Source organism: Heptranchias perlo, chromosome 19, assembly GCF_035084215.1.
Source record: "Heptranchias perlo isolate sHepPer1 chromosome 19, sHepPer1.hap1, whole genome shotgun sequence".
Lineage (NCBI taxonomy): Eukaryota > Metazoa > Chordata > Chondrichthyes > Hexanchiformes > Hexanchidae > Heptranchias > Heptranchias perlo.
In genome coordinates, this window is record NC_090343.1 from 9,860,567 (window position 1) to 9,886,603 (window position 26,037).

The 26,037-nt window shown below is 42.9% G+C and overlaps 2 protein-coding genes across 5 annotated transcripts in view; one reads left to right on the forward strand and one right to left on the reverse strand.

Moving 5' to 3' along the window:
• Positions 1 to 24,911, reverse strand: part of LOC137335146 (protein NDRG3-like) — an 86,435-nt gene extending 61,524 nt beyond the window's left edge. For 2 of the 4 annotated variants that reach the window (XM_068000282.1, XM_068000280.1), the window contains exons 1-2: positions 24,656 to 24,907; positions 487 to 555 (exon numbers count right to left, since the gene is read on the reverse strand). In XM_068000282.1, the coding sequence (XP_067856383.1) occupies positions 487 to 543 (57 nt within the window). In that variant the 5' untranslated portion in view covers positions 544 to 555; positions 24,656 to 24,907. Of the gene's footprint in view, positions 1 to 486; positions 556 to 24,655 lie in introns of all 4 variants that reach the window. The other 2 variants (XM_068000281.1, XM_068000283.1) reach the window with 2 other exon arrangements.
• Positions 24,902 to 26,037, forward strand: part of edem2 (ER degradation enhancer, mannosidase alpha-like 2) — a 49,517-nt gene continuing 48,381 nt past the window's right edge. Inside the window, exon 1 of the mRNA XM_068000277.1 lies at positions 24,902 to 25,185. Coding sequence (XP_067856378.1) covers positions 24,917 to 25,185 — 269 coding nt within the window. The 5' untranslated portion in view covers positions 24,902 to 24,916. The remainder of the gene's footprint in view (positions 25,186 to 26,037) is intronic.

Consider the following 26,037-nt stretch of genomic DNA (forward strand, 5'->3'; position numbering starts at 1 on the left):
ATATAAGCTTATTAACTGTTGTGCAACTGTTACTTAACTGTCCTGAAAGCATTAATCCACAGAGGACAATGTCAAATACACTAAACATATATTTAATGCTGAATTTTTTATTGATAACTTTCATTCTCGGAATGTGGGTGTCACTGGCAAGGCTGGCATTTATTGCCCATCCCTAGTTGCCCAGGTTTGATACGACAGAGTGGCTTGCTAAGCCAGAGGGCAGTTGAGAGTCGCATATAGTCCCAGACTGGGTAAGGACGGCAAGTTTCCTTCCCTAAAAGACATTAGTGAACCAGCTGAGGTTTTATGACAATTTGACAGCTTCATGGTCACATTATTTTCCAGATTTTTTTTTTTTAAAAACTGAATTCAATTTCTCAAACTGCCGCAGTGGGATTTGCACTCATGTTCTCTGGATTTTTAGTCCAGGCCTCTAGATTACTAGTCCAGCAACATAAAGTAGACTCAAATGGACCAGATCCTTACCCCATCTGTCAGAAGTGGTTTAATCTCAGTCAACTGAACGTCCTGGAGCTCCTCCATCCCAACCAAAATCTGCAGAAGTACAAAAACAGCACAAGTCAAGTACCGTGTCCAGGTACTGATTAGTGTAACAAGTAGGTTTTACACAGCAAACAGAAAATACGATCAACAAAGCAATCTTTAGTTCACAGAGCACACACTACTTAATTTGAATTAATGAATAATTTGAATCTCTCTTTAAAAACAAAAGCCTCCAGTGCTATTTTATTGCAATTGCTTAATTTGAAATACTGGATCGAACATTTTAAGCATTAAAAAAAAACGACCTTGAATTAACAGAAGTCGACTCTACTCTGCCGAGTAATTTTGAATCGACGCTTGCACAGGCATGGTAATTCACAGCAAGTATTAGAATTGAAATAATTCTCTTACTTGAGCAATAACGGGTAGAGTTTGCAGAAAATCGATCATCAGACATAAATAATGTTATTGCTACTTGAATGCGTCTTTGAAATAGTGAAGAAAACTAACTACAACAACTTGCGTTTATATAGCGACTCCAATGTAGTAAAATGTCCCAAGGCGCTTCACAGGAGCGTAATCAAACAAAATTTGACACCGAGCCACATGTGGAGATATTAAGACAGGTGGCCAAAAGCTTGGTCATAGAAGTAGGTTTTAAGAAGCATCTTAAAAAGGAGGAGAGGAAAGTGGGGAGGTTTAGGGAGGGAACTACCCCATTTGATGAGGAAAGCAGACAGAATTTTGTCTTCAAAAAAACAGCACACGTCGAGTCAGCATTCAGAGATGACAATTGACAATCAGGAACTGAGGATGGTGTCCATTTGATTGACGATGGGTCAAGCTCACATTAAGGGAACTGAAATATAGTTAGCATAATTGGTTTCATTTGAAAATAATGAGCACGCATTCCAAAATCTGGAGTGGTCCAGGGATTTAAACAGATGGACATGTTGGAGGATCAGATAATCACTGGGAACAGATGGAGAATTCTAAGGATCTAGAGCTGGGATTTGTATTCTTTTTAAATATGTAAGCAGGATTAAGGAGAAACTCAAGTTGCATGCAAAAGCAAATTGAACACCATGCTCAAGTCAGGTCTAAAACCTGTATGGGCACTGGGTGAGACAGTGGGTTAACCTGCTCGGAGACCTGGGGCCAAATTCAGCCTAGACCAGTGGGATGAAAGTTTCCTCTCCCTCTATTTCTGATGATTGTCAGTATCCTAAATGAAGTCCATTCGGGGAGCTTAAACCCAGTTCCTAATGGGCATGACCCAGAGCACAACCCTACCCTCAATTTGGCATAAACTGGCATTCAGAAGGGCATTTTCACAGGCATTATTTTTTGGATGTGATGTTATACCGAGGCCCTGCCTGCCTGCTCAGATGAATGTAAAAGATCCCATTCCACTACTGAAGGATGAGCAGGGAGTTCTCCCGGTGACCTGGCCAACATTCCTCCCCTTAACTAACACCACCAAAAACTGATTAACTGGTCAATCATTTTGTTTGTAGATCCTAGCTGTGTACAAATTGGCTGCTACACTTTGCTTACAAAATAGGTGACTACACTTTAAAAGTAAATTGGCTGTGAAGTACTTTGAGATGTCTGAAGGATGTGATGAGGCACTGTGATACTTAAAGTTTTGAGGGGAACGAAAAAATCTATGGCAGTTCTAAAGGAGCACTGTTTCCACCTGCTCACCCATATAGATGAGAAACAGGGCAAGAAGAAGAATAAGAGGGAACATTTGATAAAATGAATACTTATAGGCATCAGCCTTGCTCATTAGTAGTATTCTCACCTTTGAGTCAGAAGGTTGTGGGTTCAAGTCCCACTCCAGAGAGACTCGGGCACACAACCATGGCTGACACTTCAGTACTGTGCTGAGGGAGTGCTGCACTGTCGGAAGTGCCGTCCTTCGGATGAGATATTAAACAGAGGCCCCTGTCTGCTCTTTTGGGTGAACATAAAAGATCCCACCATTCAAAGAGTAGAGCATTCTCTTTGTTTCCTGTCCAACATTTATCCCTCAACCAACGTCACTTAAAAAAAAAAGTGCATCTGGTTGTTGATCTCATTGCTGTCTGTGGGACCTTGTTGTGCGCAAACTGGCTGACCCATTTCCTACATTAGAACAGCGACTACGCTTCAAAAGTACTTCACTGGTTGTGAAGTGCTTTGGGACGTCCCGAGGTAGTGAATGATGCTATATAAATGCAGGTTCTTTTTTTCCCCTCCTCTCCTCATGGTGTGCGCTCACTCGCTGGTTTACAGCTGAAGAGTACTTGGCCCAAACGGCCACGGCTGATGCGCGGTCCTGGACAACAAAACCTAGGTCTTCCGACTGGCGTCATTACAACACTGGTGGTAAATCATTTCTTTTTAAAGGGTTAACACAGCCATTAAAATAATGTCGATTGAGTCTGGCACTCGGCCCAGATTTTCCAGACATTGTCTGACTGTGGAGGACAAAACAGAGTGGAGTCCAATAGTGTCACCTCACACACACACGTATCTCCATTATCATCATAGTATCATAGAAGTTACAGCACAGGAGGCGGCCATTTGGCCCATCGTGCCTGTGCCAGCTCTTTGAAAGAGCTGTCCAATTAGTCCACTGTTTTTTCCCCACAATCCTGTAAATTTTTCCCCTTCAAGTATTTATCCAATTCTCTTTTGAAAGTTACTATTAAATCTACTTCCACCCCACGCTTTCAGGCAGCGCGTTCCAGGTCATTACCTCGCTGCCTCTGGCACTTTTGCCGATTGCATTAAATCTGTGTCCTCTGGTCAGCGACCCTTCTGCCACTGGAAACAGTTTCTCCTTATTTACTCTCATCAAAACCCTTCATGATTTTGAACACCTCTATTAAATCTCCCCTTAACCTTCTCTGCTCTGCTCTAAAGGAGAGCAACCCCAGCTTCTGCAGTCTCTCCACGTAACTGAAGTCCCTCATCCCTGGCAACGTTCTAGTAAATCTCTTCTGCACCCTCCCGAAGGCCTTGACAGTCTTCCTAAAAGACAATATTCTAGCTGAGGCCTAACCAGTGTTTATGTAAGGCACACATATCAAGAAACAAGAAGGGGCTGGGGGGTTTGGGGGGGAAACCTATCTTTGGGCAGGTCACAGTAACAGTTTCTACATTCAACAGGAAGGTTAAGAGCGAGAGGCCAGGGGGGCGGAATTAATTAAAAACCAGATTAAAGACCGAGAAGAGGGATTACTGAAGCATAAGCAAAGTCTCACCTTCCTAAAAACACATTTTCTATAACACATTTCATCCTAAACCATCTGCTCTTTACAAAATCATTTTAATCCATTCACTGATTATCCTTCGTCTAAATCACATCGTGCACAGAACGCGATATAATCGGTTTGGGAGATAGACCTTATAACGTGATTAGACAGAGAACTCAGATAAATGTCTCAAGAGCTTTCCTTGAATAAATCAGGACAGGCCTCCTGTTCTTTTTGTTAAACTCCTCCCTCCCTCCCCCCCCCCCCCCCACTACCGATTTTCTCCCATTCTGGCCTCTCGAAGGCCCTGGTTCACATTGCGGTCCAATCCCACGGATGCCAAAGATCAGTCTTCATGTGTGCAGCTGGATAGTGAACATCTGAAGGCTGTTCATCCGTGAAGGACATCAAAACCTAGTAAAACCGTCCTCATTTGAGGCAGACATATGTGCACTTTCGAGCAGGCGGTCAAAAGGAGATAGATTTTTTTTTAAATGAAGCTATTTTGTGCCTTCTTTCTTTCTTGCTTGAGTTTCCCCTGTGCTGTATGTCTTCCCCAGATGACACGTTCGATGGGTAGCCTGCCCCAAGGCCCGACGGGTAGCCTGCCCCAAGGCCCGATTTATATCAATGTTGCTTGGAAGCCTACTGCTGGGAGCTGTAGAAGAGTTATAATACCAACACGCCATCACGTTTACCTCGAGTGACAAAGTGGGTCACCTGCCTGCAACAACAGCTGCCTGGAAAGGTTCAAACTGAAAATGTAAAACACCATGGCCTCAGCATTGCCCTTTCCTGCTTTTCCAGCATATTCCATAATTGTCAATTGAAGGCATTAATTTAAATTATGAATGTTCCAATTCTTTTCATCCACATAAGCTTTCACCCATTAACAAAACAATAGAAAATGCTAGGTCCGTCAGCATCTTAGAATCATCCAATCTTACAGCACAGAAGGAAGCCATTCGGCCCATCGTGCCTGCTCTTTGAACGAGCAATCCAATTAGTCCCACTTCCCTGCTCTTTCCCCATAGCCCTGCAGATTTTATCCTTTTCAAGTATACATCCAATTCCCTTTTGAATGCTACTGTTGAATCTTCTCCCACCACCCTTGCAGGCAGCGCATTCCAGATCATCACAACTCTAAGGAGCAAAGACAAATTATAAAATTTCAGGTGGGCAAACCTCACTAAAATGCCAGTTTATCTTTTAGCCTTTAGTCTGATGAAGGGTATGCACCCAAGACATCATCTTTTCTCCTTTCAGTTGTCGACTAACCTGTTGTGGATTTCCAGCATTTTCTTAATTTTATTTCATTCATTCATTATTTTCTTTGTTCACTTTTTTCCCCCCAAAACCGATGGATGTTAATTTAATTAGCTTGTTTATGACTGTATGCCACAATGTTGCACTAATTACACTGCAATTTCCCCTCCCCCTCTGAATGCAGTTACGTCAAGTTATTGCCCCATCGCAGCTAAGATCCTTCTCTACCTCACCCGAGCAGCCTCTCCATGTTGTGTGAGCTTGGACAGCGAGTGCGAGCAGGTTAGTCAAATGTATCAGCGTCACATTATGTCCTCATGTGACATCCACATGGACTTTTCCAGCAGGAGTCTCTGACTCAGAGACAAGAGTCCAGAGACTCCTGCTTGTGGGTTCGAGACCCACTCCAGAGACTTGAGCCCGTGACCCAAGGCTGACATTCCCAGTGCAGTACTGAGGGAGTGCTGCACTGCCGTAGGTGCCGTCATCCGGATGAGACGTTAAACCGAGGCCCTGTCTGCCCTCTCTGGTGGATGTAAAAGATCCCTTGGCACTATTCGCAGAAGGGCGGGGGTGTTCACCCTGGCGTCCTGGCCAATATTTATCCCTCAACCAACTCCTAAAACAGATTATCTGGGCATTATCACATTGCTGTTTGTGGGACCTTACTGTGTGCAAATTGGCTGCCACGTTTCCTACATTACAACAGTGGCTACTCTTCAAAAAGTACTTAATTGGCTGTAAAGCGCTTTGGACGTCCCGAGGCCGTGAAAGGCGCTATATAAATGCAAGTATTTCTTTCTCGTTATAGTTAACTCGAGCAGGAACAGTGGTTGGGTTCTCCCCTCCCTTGCCTAAGGGCACTGAATCCAACCATAATGTTCCCACCCTTTTCCTGGCTGAAATCAGCAAAGGGATGGGATTAAACCTGGGTCTTCCAGTCTGCGTGGCTCAGTACCTCACCACAGAGGATATTCATGCACTGAACCATCTGGACAGCCACACTGAGCTTGTACTGTAATCTATTTTGATTTAGTACCCAGCCCCTACACTACACAGTGTTTACACTGTAAACTAACTTGATTTAGTACACAGCTTCCTTACATAGCTCAGTGTTGACAGTGTAAACGATCCAACCGTTACCTTATCCCGCTGAACCCAGCCTCCACAGGAGGGTAAGCTCCAATTGACCAGGTGACCCGTAAACTAAATGAAATGCATCTCAGTCTGAGACAACCACATGATATGATATTTGTTTTGAGAAATGATCGACTGAGTCGATCATTTCTCAAAACAAAAATCATACCACGTGGTTGTCTCAGAAACAAAAAATTAGTTCAACATCTAAAAAATGAATCACTTACCGAAAATAATTTTCTGTTATGGGGCAAAAGCTCGGCAGGGTATAAAAATTAATTTAAATAAATTCTGTGTTTGAAACAGAGCAGAGGTTAGAGATAAAAACTGAAAATACTGGAAACACTCGGCAGGTCAGGCAGCATCTGTGGAGAGAGAAACAGAGTTAACGTTTCAGGTCGATGACCTTTCATCATTTCCTGAAATATTAACGCGATTTCTTTCTCCACAGATGCTGCCTGACCTGCCGAGCATTTCCAGCATTTTCTGTTTTTATTTCAGGTTTCCTGAATCTGCAGTATTTTGCAGAGATTAGTAAAGTGTATATATGGCAGATTAGAGGGGCACCAACAGTCTACTCTTAATTCAAAGTATCTGCTAATTCAATTTTTAGCACGTTGCTGTGTTATTAGCATTGCTTAATTTAAAATTATTGGATAATTCAAATTTTTTTAATGGAAAAATTGACTGGATTATCAGTAGGCTGTATACCAGATTAAACTAGAGTTACACTCCAGATGTCACACACTGTCTAATGCGAATTTCAGCATCACACTAATACCAGAGCCGGAATGTTTACAGCCTCTTGATTGATTACCCCACAAACAAAGCTGGGATTTTCTGTTCTGCACTCTGACCTGTAATGAACACAAGCACTCAAAAAATGCAGAGTAAATGCAACGTGCAAAAGCACACATCTACTCTTTAGCTGCAGAATACGACATTATGTTTTGCATTGTGTAGTCTTCCTGTCCTTATAAAACAATGCATCTTCTAACTTATGAGGGGGGGCCACAAGAGATTTTTTTAATATGGGTTCAAATCTGACCCTCCAGTTTTTTCCACCCCAGTACTTTTCTTCCCCTCTTTCTCCCCACCCCCACCACCACAGGTTTCAGCCACAAAACATTTGATCAACCTGATTTCATGCTTTTCATTTACTGGCTCAAGTGAGGAAACATAAGAATACAAGAAAAATTAAGGCTGAGAAATGGTTGTTTGGCCCATTGAGATCGGCTCTACAATAGCCCGTGTCTCCCATTATAGTAAACAACCTCTTTTTGACTATTCCCAATTTTTCTGGCTTTGCTATCCCACCTGGCAGATTATTCCAAACATTTATCACTCATAGGAGTGAAGTTCTTCCTTAAAACTATCTCCTCTACTCCAGTTTCCCTAGCGCATTGCAAATAATATTCCGGTTTACCTTATCTACATCATTTAATATTCTATATACATCAATAAGGTACCTCCTTTCTAGACTGTACAGCTTAAATGTTTCTAATCTTCTCTCATAACACAACCCCTTTACACTCAGGATTAATTTTGAACACAATACTCCAAAGCAAAAATCGACCACTGTAAAGCTTTTCAGAGACTTTACTCTTGTACATGCTAGCGTTCTGTTTTTTTTTTAAATATTGCTTTGCCACATTGCCCAGACATTGGAAATGATGAGTCAGCCATCAGTCCCAGTTCCTTACTGTCAATCCAATCCCATTTATTATATATTTAAGATGCTGTTTTTTCCAACCACGATGAAATGCTTTACATTCAATGATGAATCTGCAGTTTGTCTGTCCAATCGCACAGTGGGGACAAGTTATTCTGTAAACCGTTTGCTGCTACCTCTGTCCTCATTGCTCTCCCTGTTGTCATCAGCAAATTAAACAAGCTTACATTTTGTTTTAATATCCAGGGTAGTGTTATAGATTAAAAATAACAGGTCCCTATAGGATTCACTCAACATCTACACCCATTCTGGCATTCCTGCTCCCATGAATTCCCTCCACCTCCAATTTAGTGACCAGATTCTACTTGGATTCATGTGGCTTTCAGTTTAATTAGCAACGTTTTGTGTGTGCCAAGTTCAATTAAAAATCATAGAGGGCTCCACTGTGTAACACATTCACATAAATAAAAAGGTTTGTCATACGAGAACTTCCCTTTTGTAAATCAATACTGTTTCTTATTACATTCTTCCACCAGTCCACAACATGACAAGTTTGTTCATTTTTCCTGTTATTGATGTATGGTTAATGGACTGGTCGTTGCCTCGGTCAGATCGGAATAAAGTCACTACATTAGATTGCTTCCAATCCTGCAGAACTTTTCCAGCACCCAATAGTTCCTCCATGAGCATAACCAATGTCACACAGATTTCCCCTCTGGTCTCACTCATCATGAATTGTGGTTGAAAATAATCTTCTCTTACTGGTTTGAAGACTTGAGCTGTGCTGAAAGGCATCGCTGAGCCCTCCTCGAACAGAAGTATGGAAAAAAAAAACTATTCCCGTTGTTTTGTAAACACAACAACTTGCTTTCAACCAGAATTATCACTGCGTTGCTTTTGAGAGTCAATGCAGCAGGTAAAACTCATGGCTTCTTTCCCTCATCAAAATCCTCCTTTAATAAATTTGGCAGTAGATGTCAATGCAACACTGTTGTATTATGAAATTAAATGCTTGCGAATCTCAGACACATACACTCTCTCTCTCTCTAGCTTAGTGGGCCCTGACAACAATTAATTAATTTTAAAACTCTCAGCCTTGTTTTCAAATCCCTCCATGACCTCGCCTATCTCTGTAACCTCCTCCAGCCCCGCAATCCTCCGAGATCCCTGTGCACTCTGTGCACCTCCGATTTTCATACTCCAGCACTGGCAACCGTGCCTTCTGTTTCCTAGGCCCTAAGCTCTGGAATTCCCTCCCTAAACCTCTCCACCTCCTGTTCCTCCTTTAAGACTCTCCTTAAAACCAAGCTTTTGGTCACCTGTCATAATATCTCATGTGGCTTGGTATCTAAGTTTGTTTGATAACGCTCCTGTGAGGTGCCATGGGACATTTTACTGCATTAAAGGCACTATGTAAAGCAAGTCGTTCATTAATTATGAATTAGATAGTAACAGTGAGTGGTATACCAGCTCCCCTGGAGATCTATGATCGACATCACTTTTAAAGCCCACAAGATTCAGTACCGTTTAAAAACTACAACTTTTTCTAAACAAAAAGGATAACATGGATAGCTCATGACCTCAGGGGCGCACCTATAACCATCTACTCTCAATATGTGAAATTGCTCTGAGAAGTTTTTTTCCGCACTGTCTTCTGAATCTCCAGACCAAGAGGGTAGTGATGATTTCAGAGCGTCGTGGTCACAAATCTGTTGTTTTAAGGACTAAAAGCATCAGGACGCGAGATGAATTGAGTCTTTACCAAGATCACTAAAACAGATTATCTGGTCATTATCACATTGCTGTTTGTGGGACCTTGCTGTGCACAAACTGGCAGCCGCGTCTCCTACATTACAACAGTGACTGATTTCCGTAAGAGCAATGATAGGGATGCTACAATTGACTCCCTTGGAACATAGAAACATAGAAACAGGGATAGGTCATTTAGTCCCTCGAGCCTGTTCCACCATTCAATGCCCCAAATCCCTTACTACGTTTGGTTAACAAAAATCTATCAATTTCAGATTTAAAATTAACAATTGAGCTGGCATCAACAGCCATTTGCGAAAGAGAATTCCAAACTTCTACCACCATTTGCGTGTAGAAGTGTTTTCTAACTTCACTCCTGAAAGTCCTGGCTCTAATTTTTAGGCTGTATCCAATAGTCCTAGGTTCTCCAACCAGCGGAAATAGTTTCTCTCTATCTACCCTATCAGTTCCCCTTAATATCTTGAAAACTTGGATCACATCATCCCTTAATCTTCTAAATTCCAGGGAACACAACCCTTCTTTGTGTAATCTCTCCTCGTAAATTAACCCTTGGAGTTCAGGTATCATTCTAGTAAATCTACGTTACACTGCACTCCCTCCAAGGCCAATATATCCTTCCTAAGGTGCGGTGCCCAGAACTGAACAGTACTCCAGGTGTAGTCTAACCAGGGCTTTGTGTAGCTGTAGCTTAACTTCTACCCCCATGTATTCTAGTCCTCTACTGTTGGGTTAGGAAAGGGAAAGAGTAGCCAGTTCCTGCTCCAGATCGCCATTCAAAGACCCTCCTGGGAACTGTGCATGCTTGGCTGGCAAGCAAGGGCAGGATCAGGCTCAGTTGTAATGACCCTTCCTAGTCATATAGCCTATTTGCACTTGTGCATGAAGAATGGCTAATTGGCATGTACTGGAAGGGTGCCAAAAAACCATAACCCAGAACGAAGTCAGTGCCTTCAGCAGATGAGAAGATAAAACTGAGGGGGGGTGGGGGGGGAAGGCCTGGGGACAGTATTTTATCAAAGAATTGCAGTTTATATATTCTCATTAAAAACACCATGACTTTGCTAAGTGACATTCTGCTGGGATCGGGGATTCTGTCACTTGCAGATAAAAATAACCAATTAGGAATTCTCATCCACAACTTGTTTTATTGCCTCACTCAATACTTCACTTGGAGGGAAAAATATAGTGACACAGCTAGTGAAGGTCTCGTAGGCTCTGATGTCTCTGGAGGAATCTTGTCAGTTTGGTTTGTGCTTGGATCAGGTGCGTGTTTATGCGACAGCAACTGGAATACATTTCCGTTTGCTCGCAGGCACAAACGAGAGGTGCTATGTCGTGAAAGAGGTGGATAGAGAATCAGGGCACTTTGGTAAAGAAAGAACGTTTATATAGCACCTTTCATGACCTCAGGGCGTCCCAAAGTGTTTTACAGCCCATGAAGTACTATGTATTGTTGTAATGTAGGAAACGCGGCAGCCAATTTGCACACTGCAAGGTCACACAAACAGCAATGTGATAATAACCAAATCTTGTGTTCTTAGGTGTTGGTTGAGGGATAAACTTTGGCCCAGGACATCAGAGATTGAACTTGCAACCTTCCTGCTCGGAGTGGGGTAAAACAACTACTCGATGAACCATCAGGGAATCTATTGTCCTTATTTAAACGATCACCCACCATTTTTTGCTCTTGCCCCCTCCCACAGAAACAATTGGATGCCACAATGGGGGAACTTTAGGGTCATTCTGGACGGATGAACTAAAATGGGCCAAATGGCCTTCCTCATCCATAATTTTCTCATGGCGTGACAATTTCTTGTGATGTGACTGAATTGTGTTCAGTTCTGGGCACCGCACCTTAGGAAGGACACATTGGCCTTGGAGGGAGTGCAGCATAGATTTGCTAGAATGAAACCTGGACTCCAAGGGTTAAATTACGAGGCGAGATTACACAAACTAAGGTTGTATTCCTTGGAATTTAGAAGATTAGAGGGTGATTTGATCCAAGTTTTCAAGATGTTAAGGGGAATTGATAGGATAGATAGAGAGAAACTATTTCCACTGGTTGGGGAGTCTAGGACTAGGGGACATAGCCTAAAGATTAGAGCCAGGACTTTCAGGAGTGAAGTTAGGAAACGCTTCTACACGCAAAGGGTGGTAGAAGTTTGGAACTCTCTTCCACAAAGGACAGTGGATGCTAGCTCAATTGTTAATTTTAAATCTGAGATTGATAGATTTTTGTTAACCAAACGTACTAAGGGATATGGGGCTAAGGCAGGTATGTGAAGTTAGGTCACAAATCAGCCATGATCTCATTGAATGGCAGAAAAAGCACGAAGGGCTAAATGGCCTACTCCCGCTCCTATGTTCCTATTTCCATTTCTTGCCCAGCCGTCCTGCTGGCTTCAAATAAGGCTGAAAATTTAACACCAATCTGTATATAATTATGGTCAGTTTTACACTTGAAATTTTTGGCTCCCTCTCTATTACAAAACTTAATATACAAATATCATCTGTGGTAACACACCCTTAAAGTTTACTCTATGAGACTCAAATGCAGCCGTACAGAGGGTCTACTGTAGGCCAAATTGCTTTTGGAAACATTTTAGGGCAATTTATTCAATCCTTCCCTTTAATTTTTCCTCACAGGCCGAAACTGCCAACAATCACATCCATACCTTTCATTTATTTTTATCCCAGTACTTCCGTGCAGCAGGAGTTCAGGAATAAGCCCACACATCAGTCCTTCATGCAATGAATTTATACAAGGTCAGATGATGCTTCACTATTAAGAATCCATTTCCATGGGCAAAGGATTGGTGCTATCGACTGATAATCACCTCAAAAGAAACTATTCCCTGACAGCAACCAAAGAGCTATGTCTGCACAGGGTATTTCCATTATTAGAATATCAATATAGGAAATAATGATGGGAAAGGTTTTCAACGGTACCAGTTGGTCCCCCGTTGCCTTCCTCACAGAAACATTTCTAAATAAAAGTCTCCACCTCGTCAATCGACTGTTTCTGACCCACCTCTACAGTTTTCTCTATCTCCACCACTGACCCCATCTTTCTCCTCCCCGTTCTCTCTCTTATTTCTCCACCTTCCCATAGTGTTGGCGGTAGCTCAGTGGTAGCACTCTCGCTGCTGATTCAGAAGGTTGTGGGTTCAAGTCCATCTCCAGAGAGCACAAAATCTAGACTAACACTCCAATGCAGTACTGAGAGGGTGCTGCACTGTCGGAGGTGCCGTCTTTTGAATGAGACGTTAAACCGAGACTCCGTCTTCCCTCAGGTGGATGTAAAAGATCCCATGGCGCTATTTCGAAGAAGAGCAGGGGAGTTCTCCTCGGTGTCCTGGCCAATATTTATCCCTCAAACCATCACTAAAAAAAGGATTATCCGGTCATTATCACATTACTGTTTGTGGGACCTTGCTGTGCGCAAATTGGCTGCCGCGTTTCCTACCTTACAACAGTAACTACACTTCAAAAATATCATTGGCTAAAAAGCGCTTTGGGACATCCTGAGGTTGTGGAAGGCACTATATAAATGCAAGTTCTTTCTTTCCCAATCCCTCTCATATCCTCAATCTCTGTTTCCATCTTTCCCTCTGAAGGTTTCTACCTCTCCAGCTTTCCACTTGTCCCTCTTCCTTGACAATGTCCCAAATTTCTATACCTCATTCATTCCCCCATCTCTCTCTTTCACACTCAACATCTGCTGTTTTTCACTCTGCTTATATTAGAATATTTATTCTCCAAGATTTATGTTCAAAGCAAAGACAGAATTTGTTTGGGGCATATTGTGAAAACAGACAGACTTAGCCCGTCTAACTATCTCACTTTCAGCTGTTCTGGGGAAGGTGGAGAGCACAGTATTGACAGAGACAAAATTAATGAATGTTCTTCTAGAGCAACCTTAGCTGATAATTCGGTCCATGTATTTAAAAATGAGATGCCAACCAGCTGATTATCATCCACAAAATACATACCGACTGATGTTAATACAGAAGAGAGCCATTGCAGGCCATTACAACTGACATTGATGTAACTCATTGTCAGGGATAGTTATTTTCTCCTTTTTATGCCTTTCTCTGTGATGTTCTGTGAACAAGCTGCCCCTCTTTCATCTGAGAACAACCATTAAAATACAAATTCTCACCTCATATTATCGCATAATGAATGTGTTAACATTTCAAAAGTGCTTGTGGCTGATTAGTTTTTTTTTTCCTCCTCTCAGAAAAACATCAAATTCCCAAAAAATAATGGTCTCTCCTCGGGATAGTTGTTGGTTCCTGGAGAAGAAATAAAACTCGGGGTCCCTCCGATTAAATTTAAACCTGCAAGTCTCTCTCTCTCTCTCTCTCTTATTCCAGGCTCTGCCTGTACTTTTAACAACTCCTGCGCAATGTTGAGACTAGCAATACCACAGCTAGGTGAAGGGTGGCTGAAGCCTGCAGAATCCAAGAATGCAGCTCACAGACAGTGAGAAGTGAGTCCAGGCAAAGAAGACCATGGTAAATGGCTAGGGAAGAGGCAAGCCCAGGGTGCAGGTGGACCAAGACTACTTTATTCGTGTGAGTAAATATAACTATTTATAGTAGCAAAATGTCCCAAGGTGCTTCACAGGAGCGTTATCCGACAAAGAACGAGCGGAAGGAGACATTAGACATTCGGACGGGATCAAAATCTTGGTACAAGAGGTAGGTTTTAAAGGAGATCCTAAAAATTATGAAGGGGTTTGTTAGGGTAGACATAGAGAAGATGTTTCCACTCGTGGGGGAGTCCAAAACTAGGGGCAATGAATATTAGATAGTCACTAATAAATCCAATAGGGAATTCAGGAGAAACTTCCTTACCCAGAGAGTGGTGAGAATGTGGAACTCGCTACCGCATGGGAGCGGGTGAGGTGATTAACGTGGATGCATTTAAGGGGAAAGCCAGAGAGTACGTGAGGGAGAAAGGAATAGGAGGATATGTTGAAAGGGTTAGATTAAGTAAGGCGGGAGGCTCATGTGGAGCATAAACACTGGCATAGACCCGTTGGGCCGAATGGCCTGTTACTGTGCTGTAAAATTCTATGTTTTAAAGGAGGAGAGAGAGGTGGAGGTAGCCTGTTGGTTTCCTTCCGAGGCGGCAAAGGCCAAACCTGAACCTAGGAACAATAACACATCAAACATGGCCATTTTCCCATCAGGTTGCATCATCAGATTGCACCATTAATGCCACTTGGTTTCCATAGGCCAGTCAGCTGTCCAAAAAGAGCCAGATACAAAAATAGGCCAGATAGTGGACAGACCATGTTTTTTTTTTAAAAACATAATACTGGGTCTCTTGTGGTGTTCCTCGTGATAAGTCAGAGGATATGCTGCTTCATGAGCAAAGGGCCACTGTAGCCTGTAACGCACAATGTATGATTCTGTTCCTACGGTGGATCTTGTGTAACTGATGTATCCATTTAAGGCCACAAGCACTTCTTGCTGGCCTCCCACCTTGCACCCTCCGTAAAGTTGAGCTGATCCAAAATCTCTACCGTCATACCCTAACTCGCACCAAGCCCCATTCACCCATCACCCCTTCGCTGACCTACATTGGCCCCCAGTCCAGCAACGCCTCCATTTTAAAATTCTCATCATGGTTTTCAAATCCCTCCACGGTCTCGCCCCTCCCTATCTTTGTAACCTCCTCCAGCCTTACAACCCTCCGAGATCTCTGCGCTCCTCCAATTCTGGCCTCGAGCATCCCAGATATTCATCGCTGCACCATTGGCGGCCGTACCTTCAGCTGCCTAGGTCCCAAGCTCTAGAATTCCCTCCCTAAACCTCTCTGCCCTCTCCACCTCTCTCTCCTCCTTTAAGACTCTCCTTAAAACCTACCTCTTTGACCAAGCTTTTGGTCACCTGTCCTAATACCTCCTTATGTGGCTCGGTGTCAGACTTTGTTTGATAATTGCTCCTGTGAAGCGCCTTGGGACACTTTACTACATTAAAGGCGTTATATAAATGCAAGTTGTTGTTTTTGATATAATTGCTGTATTGACGCATCCTGGTCAATTAAAGACTAATTGCTCTCAGGTATATCTGGGGGTCAATTGGAGAATAGTTCTTTTGCTGGGAAGCTGTAGATTGGTAACCGCTCGTAAATCTCCACCTCTCCTCAAAGCTAAAAGAAAGCAGCAGGTGACGATTGGCGTTATTGATTTTATACTTTAAAAACAAACATGACACAAAAATTTACAACCATTCAATTGTCTCTTGAACTCATTTATACTGACGGCATCGATGGTCTTCTGTGTTAATTTATTCCAAAGAGAGTTGAGTATATGTATGTATGTATGTCGAAAGAAAGGTGTATGTAGAAAGAAAGGTGAAGTAAATTCCTCACGGACTACAGGTTTGTGACATAGGTAGCTTGTGATAACAGGACCACTGTAAGCTAAAGAATGGAGAACTGCAGTTTTCACACACGCTGAGGTTTAAAACCCCATTACCCATCACTCTAGTAATCAATTGGATGGTTGCCATGGTGCACTGCTTCAATTCTGATCATAACAGCTGTAGCCACCAGCTTATAAAAACAATATACTTCTAAATTTGAGCCCTGGTGTTTTAGCAGCTTGTCTCAGAATGATACTTCTCTATCAAGCGGAGTCAGGAGTTCAGACCCACCGATTTAAAACATCAATTGCGAACTTGATCCATTTTCAATTTTTTTTTCCTCCATGAGGGGGTCAATAGCACTTGCACGTTCAGTTACTGCACGTAGCGTTGACCTCTGCTCTTTGACCCTTCTTTTCACCATGTCATTGCGACTGAAATCAGGATCAGGAAAGTAAATGTTTCCTTTGTAGCTGATTTTCTCTGCTCCTCTCCTCGAGGTGTTGACTTCTTCCTACGGTAGGATTCTAGTATGCTCTACTACTCTGCCACTGTGGCTTGTGAGTGAGCCTTGGCAGGCTATTCCACTGCAGGGGCTCACAGCCAAGCACAATCCTGTCATTGCCCAACATTCACGCAAGCAGCACCAAGCAGGGGTCACCGGATATGGATCAGATATGGGAACCCTAGCTGACTTTTCCCTCCCTTGCCTAAGGGGGCTGAGGCCATTTGTAAGATGCCTACCGCTGGCTGAGATCATCAAATCTTCAGACCCGTACAGCTCAGCTGCTCACTGGATGATCTCACCAAGCCGACTGGGGTAGCAAAAAAAAAAGTTCAAAGATAATTTCAGTGTTCAGTTTAAGAAATAAAAGGTAAAGCTTTAAAGGGAAGGATGTCAAGGCCTTGGAACGAGTGCAGAGGAGATTTACCAGAATTGTAAAAAAGGGATGAGGGACTTCAGTTATGTAGAGAGAGATGGGAGAAGCTGTGATCATTTTCCTAGAGCAGAGAAGGTAAAGGGGAGATTTAATAGAAGTGTTCAAAATTATGAGGGGTTTTGATAGGGCAAATACAAAGAGAAAATGTTTCCACTGGCAGGAAGGCCTCTAAACAGAGGACACAAATTTAAGATAATTGGCAAAAGAATCAGAGGGGAGAGGAGGAGAAATCTTTTTAAGCAGCGAGTTGTTATGATCGAGAATGCACTGCCTGAAAGGGAGGTGGAAGCAGATTCAATAGTAGATTTCAAAAAGGGAACTGGATATATACTTGAAAAGGAAAAAAATTGCAGGGCTATGGGGAAAGAGCAGGGGAGTGGAACTAATTAGATAGCTCTTTCTAAAAGAGCCAGCACAGGCACGATGGGATGAATGGCCTCCTTGTATGCTGTAAGATTCTATGACTCTATAAGAGGCATGGTGTTGCAGATACACAAATCTTTGACAGTAGAAAACAAATTGATAAAGCTTTAGAAAAACATGGGATCCTAACTTCTATAAATTGCAGCATCTAGTACAAAGGCAAAGAAGCAATGCTAAACCTATACAGATCATTGGTTGGGCCACAGTTAGGATATTATATCTAGGTTTGGGTGCCATAAGAGGTTAAGGCCATGGGGAGGCTGCAGGAGAGATGATACCAGGAACAAAAGGCTTTAGTTATGAGGAGACATTAATGAACCCGAGGGTCTTTACATTAAAACAATGAAGGTTAAGAAGACATCTGATAGAAGAGTTCAAAATTATATGGGGTTCTAATAAGGCAAATAGGGAAGTAACTATTTCTGCTGGTCAGTGAGTCAGCAATTAGCGGAGGTAAACTTCAGGTCATCACCAAAAGAACAGAGAGGGGTTAGGAACCTTTTTAATTATGTAGAGGGTTGTTAGGACATGGGGTGTGCTGGCAGAAACTGTGGTAGAAGCAGAAATCAAATAGCTTTTAAAAGGATATCGGATAAATATTTGAAAAATAATTTTTTTTTTAAAAGGGTACGGGACTAAGTGGCACAGGCGCGATGGGCCACATGGTTTCCGTCCATGTTGTAAAATTCTTATCTTTAAGATAGGATCGCCATTTAGAACATTTCTGAAATATATAAGCGCAGTGAAGAATAAATCAACAAGACATCTATCATTCTTGTGCCTGAGTCAGTTTGACAAATTAGTGTGTTACTATGGGCCATTATGTACTGTAGACTTACACAGAGTAGGAAATGGGTTGAGAAGGTCTGAAGCTTGTTTCACCAAGGCCACCTACAGGTGACACTCATTGCATCAGACTGTGATGGATTAACCCACAGGTGTCGGAGCAATAAAGACAGTAAACAGATGAAACTTTATCTATACCCTGCTGCGAGATTGGAGAATCTGGCTTCAGATTTGAACAGGTCAGATTAGACTGAATTTGAGTTTCCAACCATCTGACTAGATGAACTCAAAACAGCAGGGTATCAAACCGCTTTAGCGCGATGCCTCTACCACCTATAATCTGCCAAACCAGCACAGGCAATCTTCCATTTTTTTTTTAAAAAGTATAAAATTTAAGTTACAAACAGAATCATTCTCCAGCTATCTCTGCATGGTGGGTGAGCAGTGCTGAGCAAACTGTAACTATATGATGGACACCTTCACTTAAAATTGACCTAGTTTCCAGGTTGGATGATACACTGACAAATGTGATAAGGTTATTGTCACGGCCACTCCCGAGTCCACATACATAAGAACATAAGAAATTGGAGCAGGAGTAGGCCAATCGGCCCCTCGAGCCTGCTCCGCCATTCAATAAGATCATGGCTGATCTGATCCCAACCACAAATCTAAAGAACACAAGAAGTCGGAGCAGGACCCGGCCACATAGCCCCTGGGCCCTCTCCGCCACCCACAGGGCATTGACCGATCCGAACTCAGCTTCATGTCCAATTTCCTGCCCGCTCCCCATAACCCCTAATTCCCTTTACTTCTAGGAAACTGTCTATTTCTGTTTTAAATTTATCTAATGATGTAGCTTCCACAGCTTCCTGGGGCAGCAAATTCCACAGACCTACCACCCTCTGAGTGAAGAAGTTTCTCCTCATCTCAGTTTTGAAAGAGCAGCCCCTTATTCTAAGATTATGCCCCCTAGTTCTAGTTTCACCCATCTTTGGGAACATCCTTACTGCATCCACCCGATCAAGACCCTTCACAATCTTATATGTTTCAATAAGATCGCCTCTCATTCTTCTGAACTCCAATGAGTAGAGTCCCAATCTACTCAACCTCTCCTCATATGTCCGCCCCCTCATCCCCGGGATTAACCGAGTGAACCTTCTTTGTACTGCCTCGAGAGCAAGTATGTCTTTTCTTAAGTATGGAGACCAAAACTGTATGCAGTATTCCAGGTGCGGTCTCACCAATACCTTATATAACTGCAGCAATACCTCCTTGTTTTTATATTCTATCCCCCTAGCAATAAAAGCCAACATTCCGTTGGCTTTCTTGATCACCTGCTGCACCTGCATACCAACTTTTTGATTTTCTTGCACTAGGACCCCCAGATCCCTTTGTACTGCAGTACTTTCCAGTCTCTCGCCATTAAGAAAATAACTTGCTCTCTGATTTTTCCTGCCAAAGTGCATAACCTCACATTTTCCAATATTATATTGCATCTGCCAAATCTCCGCCCACTCACCCAGCCTGTCTATATCCCCTTGCAGGTTTTTTATGTCCTCCTCACTCTCTACTTTCCCTCCCATCTTTGTATCATCTGCAAATTTTGATATGTTGCACTCGGTCCCCTCCTCCAAATCGTTAATATAGATTGTAAAGAGTTGGGGACCCAGCACCGACCCCTGTGGAACACCACTGGTTACTGGTTGTCAGTCCGAAAATGAACCATTTATCCCAACTCTCTGCTTCCTGTTTGATAACCAATCCTCCACCCATGCCAGAATATTACCCCCAATCCCGTGATTTTTTATCTTAAGTAATAATCTTTTATGTGGCACCTTGTCGAATGCCTTCTGGAAGTCTAAATACACTACGTCCACTGGTTCCCCTTTATCCACCCTATACGTTATATCCTCGAAGAACTCAAGCAAATTTGTCAGACATGACTTCCCCTTCATAAAGCCATGCTGACTTTGTCCTATTAAATTATGCTTATCTAAATGTTCCGTTACTGTCTCCTTAATAATACTCCAAAATTTTACCCACCACAGATGTTAAGCTAACTGGCCTATAATTTCCAGCCTTCTGCCTACTACCCTTTTTAAATAACGGTGTTACATTAGCAGTTTTCCAATCTGCCGGGACCTCTCCTGAGTCCAGGGAATTTTGGAAAACTATCACCAAAGCATCCACAATCCCTACTGCCACTTCCCTCAAGACCCTAGGATGGAAGCCATCAGGTCCAGGGGATTTATCCGCCTTGAGTCCCATTATTTTACTGAGTACCATCTCTTGAGTGATTTTAATCGTATTTAGCTCCTCCCCCCCGAGAGTCCCCTGTTTGTCCAGTGTTGGGATATTCTTAGTGTCCTCTACTGTAAAGACTGAAACAAAATATTTGTTCAGCATTTTTGCCATCTCCATGTTTCCCACCATTAATTTCCCGGTCTCATCCTCTAAGGGACCTATGTTTGCCTTAGCCACCCTTTTTCTTTTTATATAACTATAGAAACTCTTGCTATCTGTTTTTATATTTTTTGCTAATTTCTTTTCATAATCTAACTTCCCTTTCTTAATCAATCCTTTAGTTACTTTTTGCTGTCTTTTGAAGAATTCCCAATCTTCTATCCTCCCACTAAGTTTGGCTACCTTATATGTCCTTGGTGGCTGTCATTTCTTTTACACCCTTTTTTCCTCAGTGGAATATATTTATTTTGAAAGTTGTAAAATAACTCCCTAAATGAACACCACTGCTCATGTACCGTCTTACCCTTTAATCTATTTTCCCAGTCCACTTTAATCAATTCCGCTCTCATACCATCATAGTCTCCTTTATTCAAGCTCAGTACGCTTGTTTGAGAATCAACCTTCTCACCCTCTAATTGGATATGGAATTCAACCATGTTGTGGTCGCTCGTTCCAAGGGGATCCTTAACTAGGACATTATTAATTAATCCTGACTCATTACACAGGACCAGGTCCAAGGTTGCCTGCCCCCTTGTAGGATCAGTTACATACTGCTCAGATCCTTTAAAAGGTTTCTTTAAACTGGCATTGATGAAGGTAAAAGCAGGAGTTTTGATCTTGACATAAACGCTTTAAAAATGTACGAAGCACGATAATAAATCAATATTGAATTTATAACACATCAGACTCACTGAAGTGTTGAGCCTGGTCTCGAGATTGCATTTTGTCTAACAAACAGAGAAAGCAAAATTGACAGGGACTGTGTTATTGGACATACGGTGCCATTTTTTGAACTGCCAACGGAACAGAAATTTCTGCCTTGCAAGGCAGCAATTCCTGCTGAAAATCTCCCTTCAAAAGGTTAATAGCAGCAACAAGGTAAGGAATGACAGAGGATTCATATTTAAATGTGGGATGCCTAGACTCTATATAATTATACCTTTATCAATAACAAAATAAAATTCCTCTTTCATCAGCCCTTCGCATCACATGATACAATAAACTGGAACTTGTAATTACTGTTCACCCCACCCATCTTGTCATGTGAGGACTGGATGGTCATCACTATATTTGGAAGGCAGTTATATAGCCCTCCCGTCATAAATCAGATAGCCTGGCTACGTTCGAGGCCCACGTGAAGAAAGGTGCTGGCCTTCGGCAACTGGCCAACGAAACTAAATCCCAGCACAAGTCACATCTTAGGAAGAGAAGTATACACTCCCGTTGGACAATTCGTGCCCCATGACAATAATAAAGCAGCCTTTTCTTTCTACTCTTGAAATTCCTACAGACATGTCTTCCTCTATTCAATATTCTGAAATGGGGTAGAATGCACAAGGAAACTTCAATTACACAACTGTAGCCAAGAAGGGTGGGTTAAGAACCTATTTGCCTCATACAAACCAAAAAGGTTCAAGCCCCAGTCTGTGCTAAATTAGCAGATCTCAAAGCAGCACAATTGGTCACGGTGCCCATGGGTTAGAGAGGGGGAAATCAGGCAGAGTTCTCACTCCTGATCTAAAAAGAGTCTAAATGGGATAGAGGAACAAAGGGATCTCGGGGTACAGATACACAAATCACAAAAGTAGCGACGCAGGTTAACGAGGCCACAAAAAAAAGGCAAATCAAGCACTGGGATTCATTTCCAGAGGGATAGAATTGAAAAGCAGAGAAGTTATGTTAAAGCTGTACAGAACCTTGGTTAGACCACATTTGGAGTATTGTGCACAGGTCTGGTCTCCATATTATGGAAAGGATGTAGAGGCATTGGAGAAGGTGCAAAAAAGATTCTCAAGGATGATACCAGAACTGAGAGGATATCCTTATCAGGAAAGGCTGAACAGACTGAGGCTCTTTTCTCTAGAAAAGGGAAGGCTGAGGGGTGACCTGATAGAGGTCTTTAAGATTTTGATAGGGTAGATGCAGAGAAAATGCTTCACTTGTGGGGGAGTCCAAAACTAGAGGTCATAAATATAAAATAGTCGCTAATAAATCCAATAGGGAATTCAGGAGAAACTTCTTTACCCAAAGAGTGGTAAGAATGTTGATCTCGCTACCACAAGGAGTAGTTGAGGCAAATAGCACAGATGCATTTAAGAGGAATCTAGATAAACACGAGGGAGAAAGGAATAGAAGGATATGCTGATAGGGTTAGATGAAGTAGGGAGGGAGGAGGTTTGTGTGGAGCATAAACGCTGGCATAGACCAGTTGGGCCGAGTGGCCTGTTTCTGTGCTGTAGTTTCCATGTAACTCGATGATCATTACCCGGTGATCCTTGCTGGAAATCACACGGGCATGGACATCAGTTGAAAACAAGATCAGGTTCAGGGACACTGCACTCTGTGATAAAACAGCCTACCAACAATCACCATTCAGGTTGACACATGAAAAGTGACCACTTAGGCACTATGGAGCTGTACTCCAGTGTCATTCAGGGACTTGGCGAGAGAAAATTGGAGGAGAAAAAGTGATTGCCTTCCATCTAATCCTAAAAAAAATTGCATTTATATAGCACCTTTAACCCAGTAAAACGTCCCAAGGCACTTCGTAGGAGCGTAATCAGAGAAAATTTGACACTGAGCCATCATGAGGAGACACTCTGCTTGACCTGCTGAGTGTTTCCATTTAAGGAGATATTAGGACAGGTGACTAAAACGAGGTAGATTCTTAAAGGGAGGAGAGGGGCGAAGGGGTTTAGGGAGAGAGTTCCAGAGCTTAGGGCCTAGAAGCTGAAGGCACGGCCGCCAATGGTGGGGCGAAGGAAATGGGCGACGCGTGTGCTCGCACACACTCCACTGTCATCATAAACTTTGGATCACCAGTACCGTACAGTCTATGACCATCAAGTTACAAGAACAGCTTAGGTGTTCCAGGGCACTCGGTGACCTCTTGCCTCATTCTTGTTACATATGTGGCTACCTCGACCACAACTCCAATTATTAGTCTCAATTTTCTGCAGTATTTTTCAGAATTCCTCCCCCCCCCCCTTTCTGAAGGACAACAGCCAGCTCCTAATGAGAATGAGAAAAGTAGCCGAAGGGAAGAAAAGGATTTAACAACTTTAGACACAGCACCTCGGGGACAGAAATATATTTCATCACCACCGTCCCCTTCCCCCCCCCCCCCCCCCAAGGTCAAACCTATCAAGGTGAAAAGATGCTGATGGAGACTCTAACACAGAACTGTAGAATACTTCTGCGGAGTGCGGAGCAGCTCACTAGAAATTACGACGCCTGCAATCTCGTTTTGAGTTTTGTAAGCTACGTGATCAAAGAGACAGACCCGACTACAGGAAAATGCAACTGTGCACACTAGGTGTCACCGTCCTTGATCATCTCTTCGGCGAATGCCATGGAGAAGGTGGAAAGAGAGAGAGAAAGAATAGAATTGCGCCGTGCCTGTGCTTAAAAAAAAAAGCATCCGATTGAAGATGTATGCACAACATTGCAGTAAAGTCTCCAAGTCTGGATCCGTGCACCTTTCATTAGACGAGCGGCTGGCGCATCGATTTCCTTCTGTCTCTAGTCAATTTTCCCAAAGAAAATCGGACGAGTGCAATTGAAGGAGAGGGGCGTTCGGAGTCCGACAGCCTCAACATTTCCCCAACCACCACCTTCCAACAAAGCCCCCCCCCCGCCGCTCACCGGGAACACAAACTGTTACCAAATAGATTGGGGGGAGGGGAGGAGAGAGGGGGGGGGGGAAAAGAACTCTTTGCATTGATTTTCACGGCATCTTAAAGTCTGCGATTACTGTCTTTGCTTCGTCTCCCTCACCCCCCCCCCCTATATAAGTTGTTCGGCTATGTGGGGCACCGCTAAAAACGCTTTAGCATTCTGGCCCCAATGTGCATTGTTTCTGTCTGAATGACAAAGTCGAACTATTTCCAGCCAACTCACTTTGGAGAATCTAACTGCGGAAGTCGAAAGGAGCGGGTGTTGAGGGAGATACAAACACTCACTTGGAGCGAGTGGAGCATGTGTAAAATCCGAGTCAATGTATCCATTTCTCCGCGTTCCATTCATGCCCGCTGTCTAAATTGATACAAAAAAAATGTATCAGAAACTCACCGACTGCACAGAAATGGAAGCTCCCTGGGATCTTGGTTTCTCTTCTCACTCACTCTCTCTCTCTCTCTGTGTCGGTCTCACTCCACGTTGTTGTTGTCTTGGTCGCTTCTTCCCCTCTGATACGAACTGAATGATCTCACTCCGATTGAACAGCGACGCTGGGAGCTGCGTCACGGCTCCACTAGGAGGAAAATGGGGAGGGGAACACCAGCCAGAGAGGGACAAGCTGCAATGAGAGAAAGCGTGCGTCACTGTGGTAACATGGGGATGGAGGAGGGAGGGAGGGAGATCTACTCCGCCCATCGCGCTCTCTCGTCTCCGCCCCGGGAAATCGCATCCAGTGCGAAGAGGTTGAGTGACTGGCGTTGCTCCACCTCCAAACACTGCCCTCGCACCACAACAGAAAACTTCCACTCGTTTCTCCAGTCCATAAACACTGCAAAAAAAAAGGGGGAAATTAAAACAAATTCTAGATGGTGTAAGAAGATTCTCGGAGAGGGGAAGAGGATATGCCTTATTGGGTGCATTAGGTAGGAGACAACGCCGAGGTTAATTAAAATTTAAAAACAATGTCAGTGTTGGAAAGCCATTGTTTATTTACAGCGTTTTATGCTTTACACCAGGTCAAAACATTTTTTCAAAGAAGGTAACATCTTTCAGGCACAGCTCAAATGCAGTGAATTGGCCAGTTAATTATACACAAGGTGAAACAATAACAATCGGATGAATGATGAACTAATTTGCTTGTGGGTTAGGGAAGAATGTTGGCCAGGACACTAGGAGAATTTCCTGTTTTGGGGAAAGTGTGATGTGATCTTTAACACCCTCCTGAACCCCTAAAACAGACAAAACTTGACAAATTCGGGCTGTTTTCATTAAAACAGAAGAGATTATGGGGTGGTTTGATAGAGTTGTTTAAATGATCAAATGAGCTGATAGGGTAGATAGAAACTATTTCTTCTGGTGGGGGAGTCCAGAACAAGGAGGCATAACCTTAAAATTAGAGCTAGGCCGTTCAGGGGTGATGTCAGGAAGCATTTCTTCACACAAAGGGTAGTGGAAATCTGGAACTCTCTCCCCCAAAAAGCTGTTGAGGCTGGGGGTCAATTGAAAATTTCAAAACTGAGATTGATAGATCTTTGTTAAGTAAGGGTATTAAGGGATATGGAGCCAAGGCAGGTAGATGGAGTTAAAATACAGATCAATCATGATCTAATTGAATGGCGGAACAGGCACAAGGGGCTGAATGGCCTATTCCTGTTCCTATAAAGGATGGGAAATGATAGATAGAAACAGACTGTTTCCAGTGTTTGAGGGGCCTAGATTAAGGGGACATAGAGATAAGATTAAACGTAAGAGATTTAGGACAGAGAGCAGGAGAA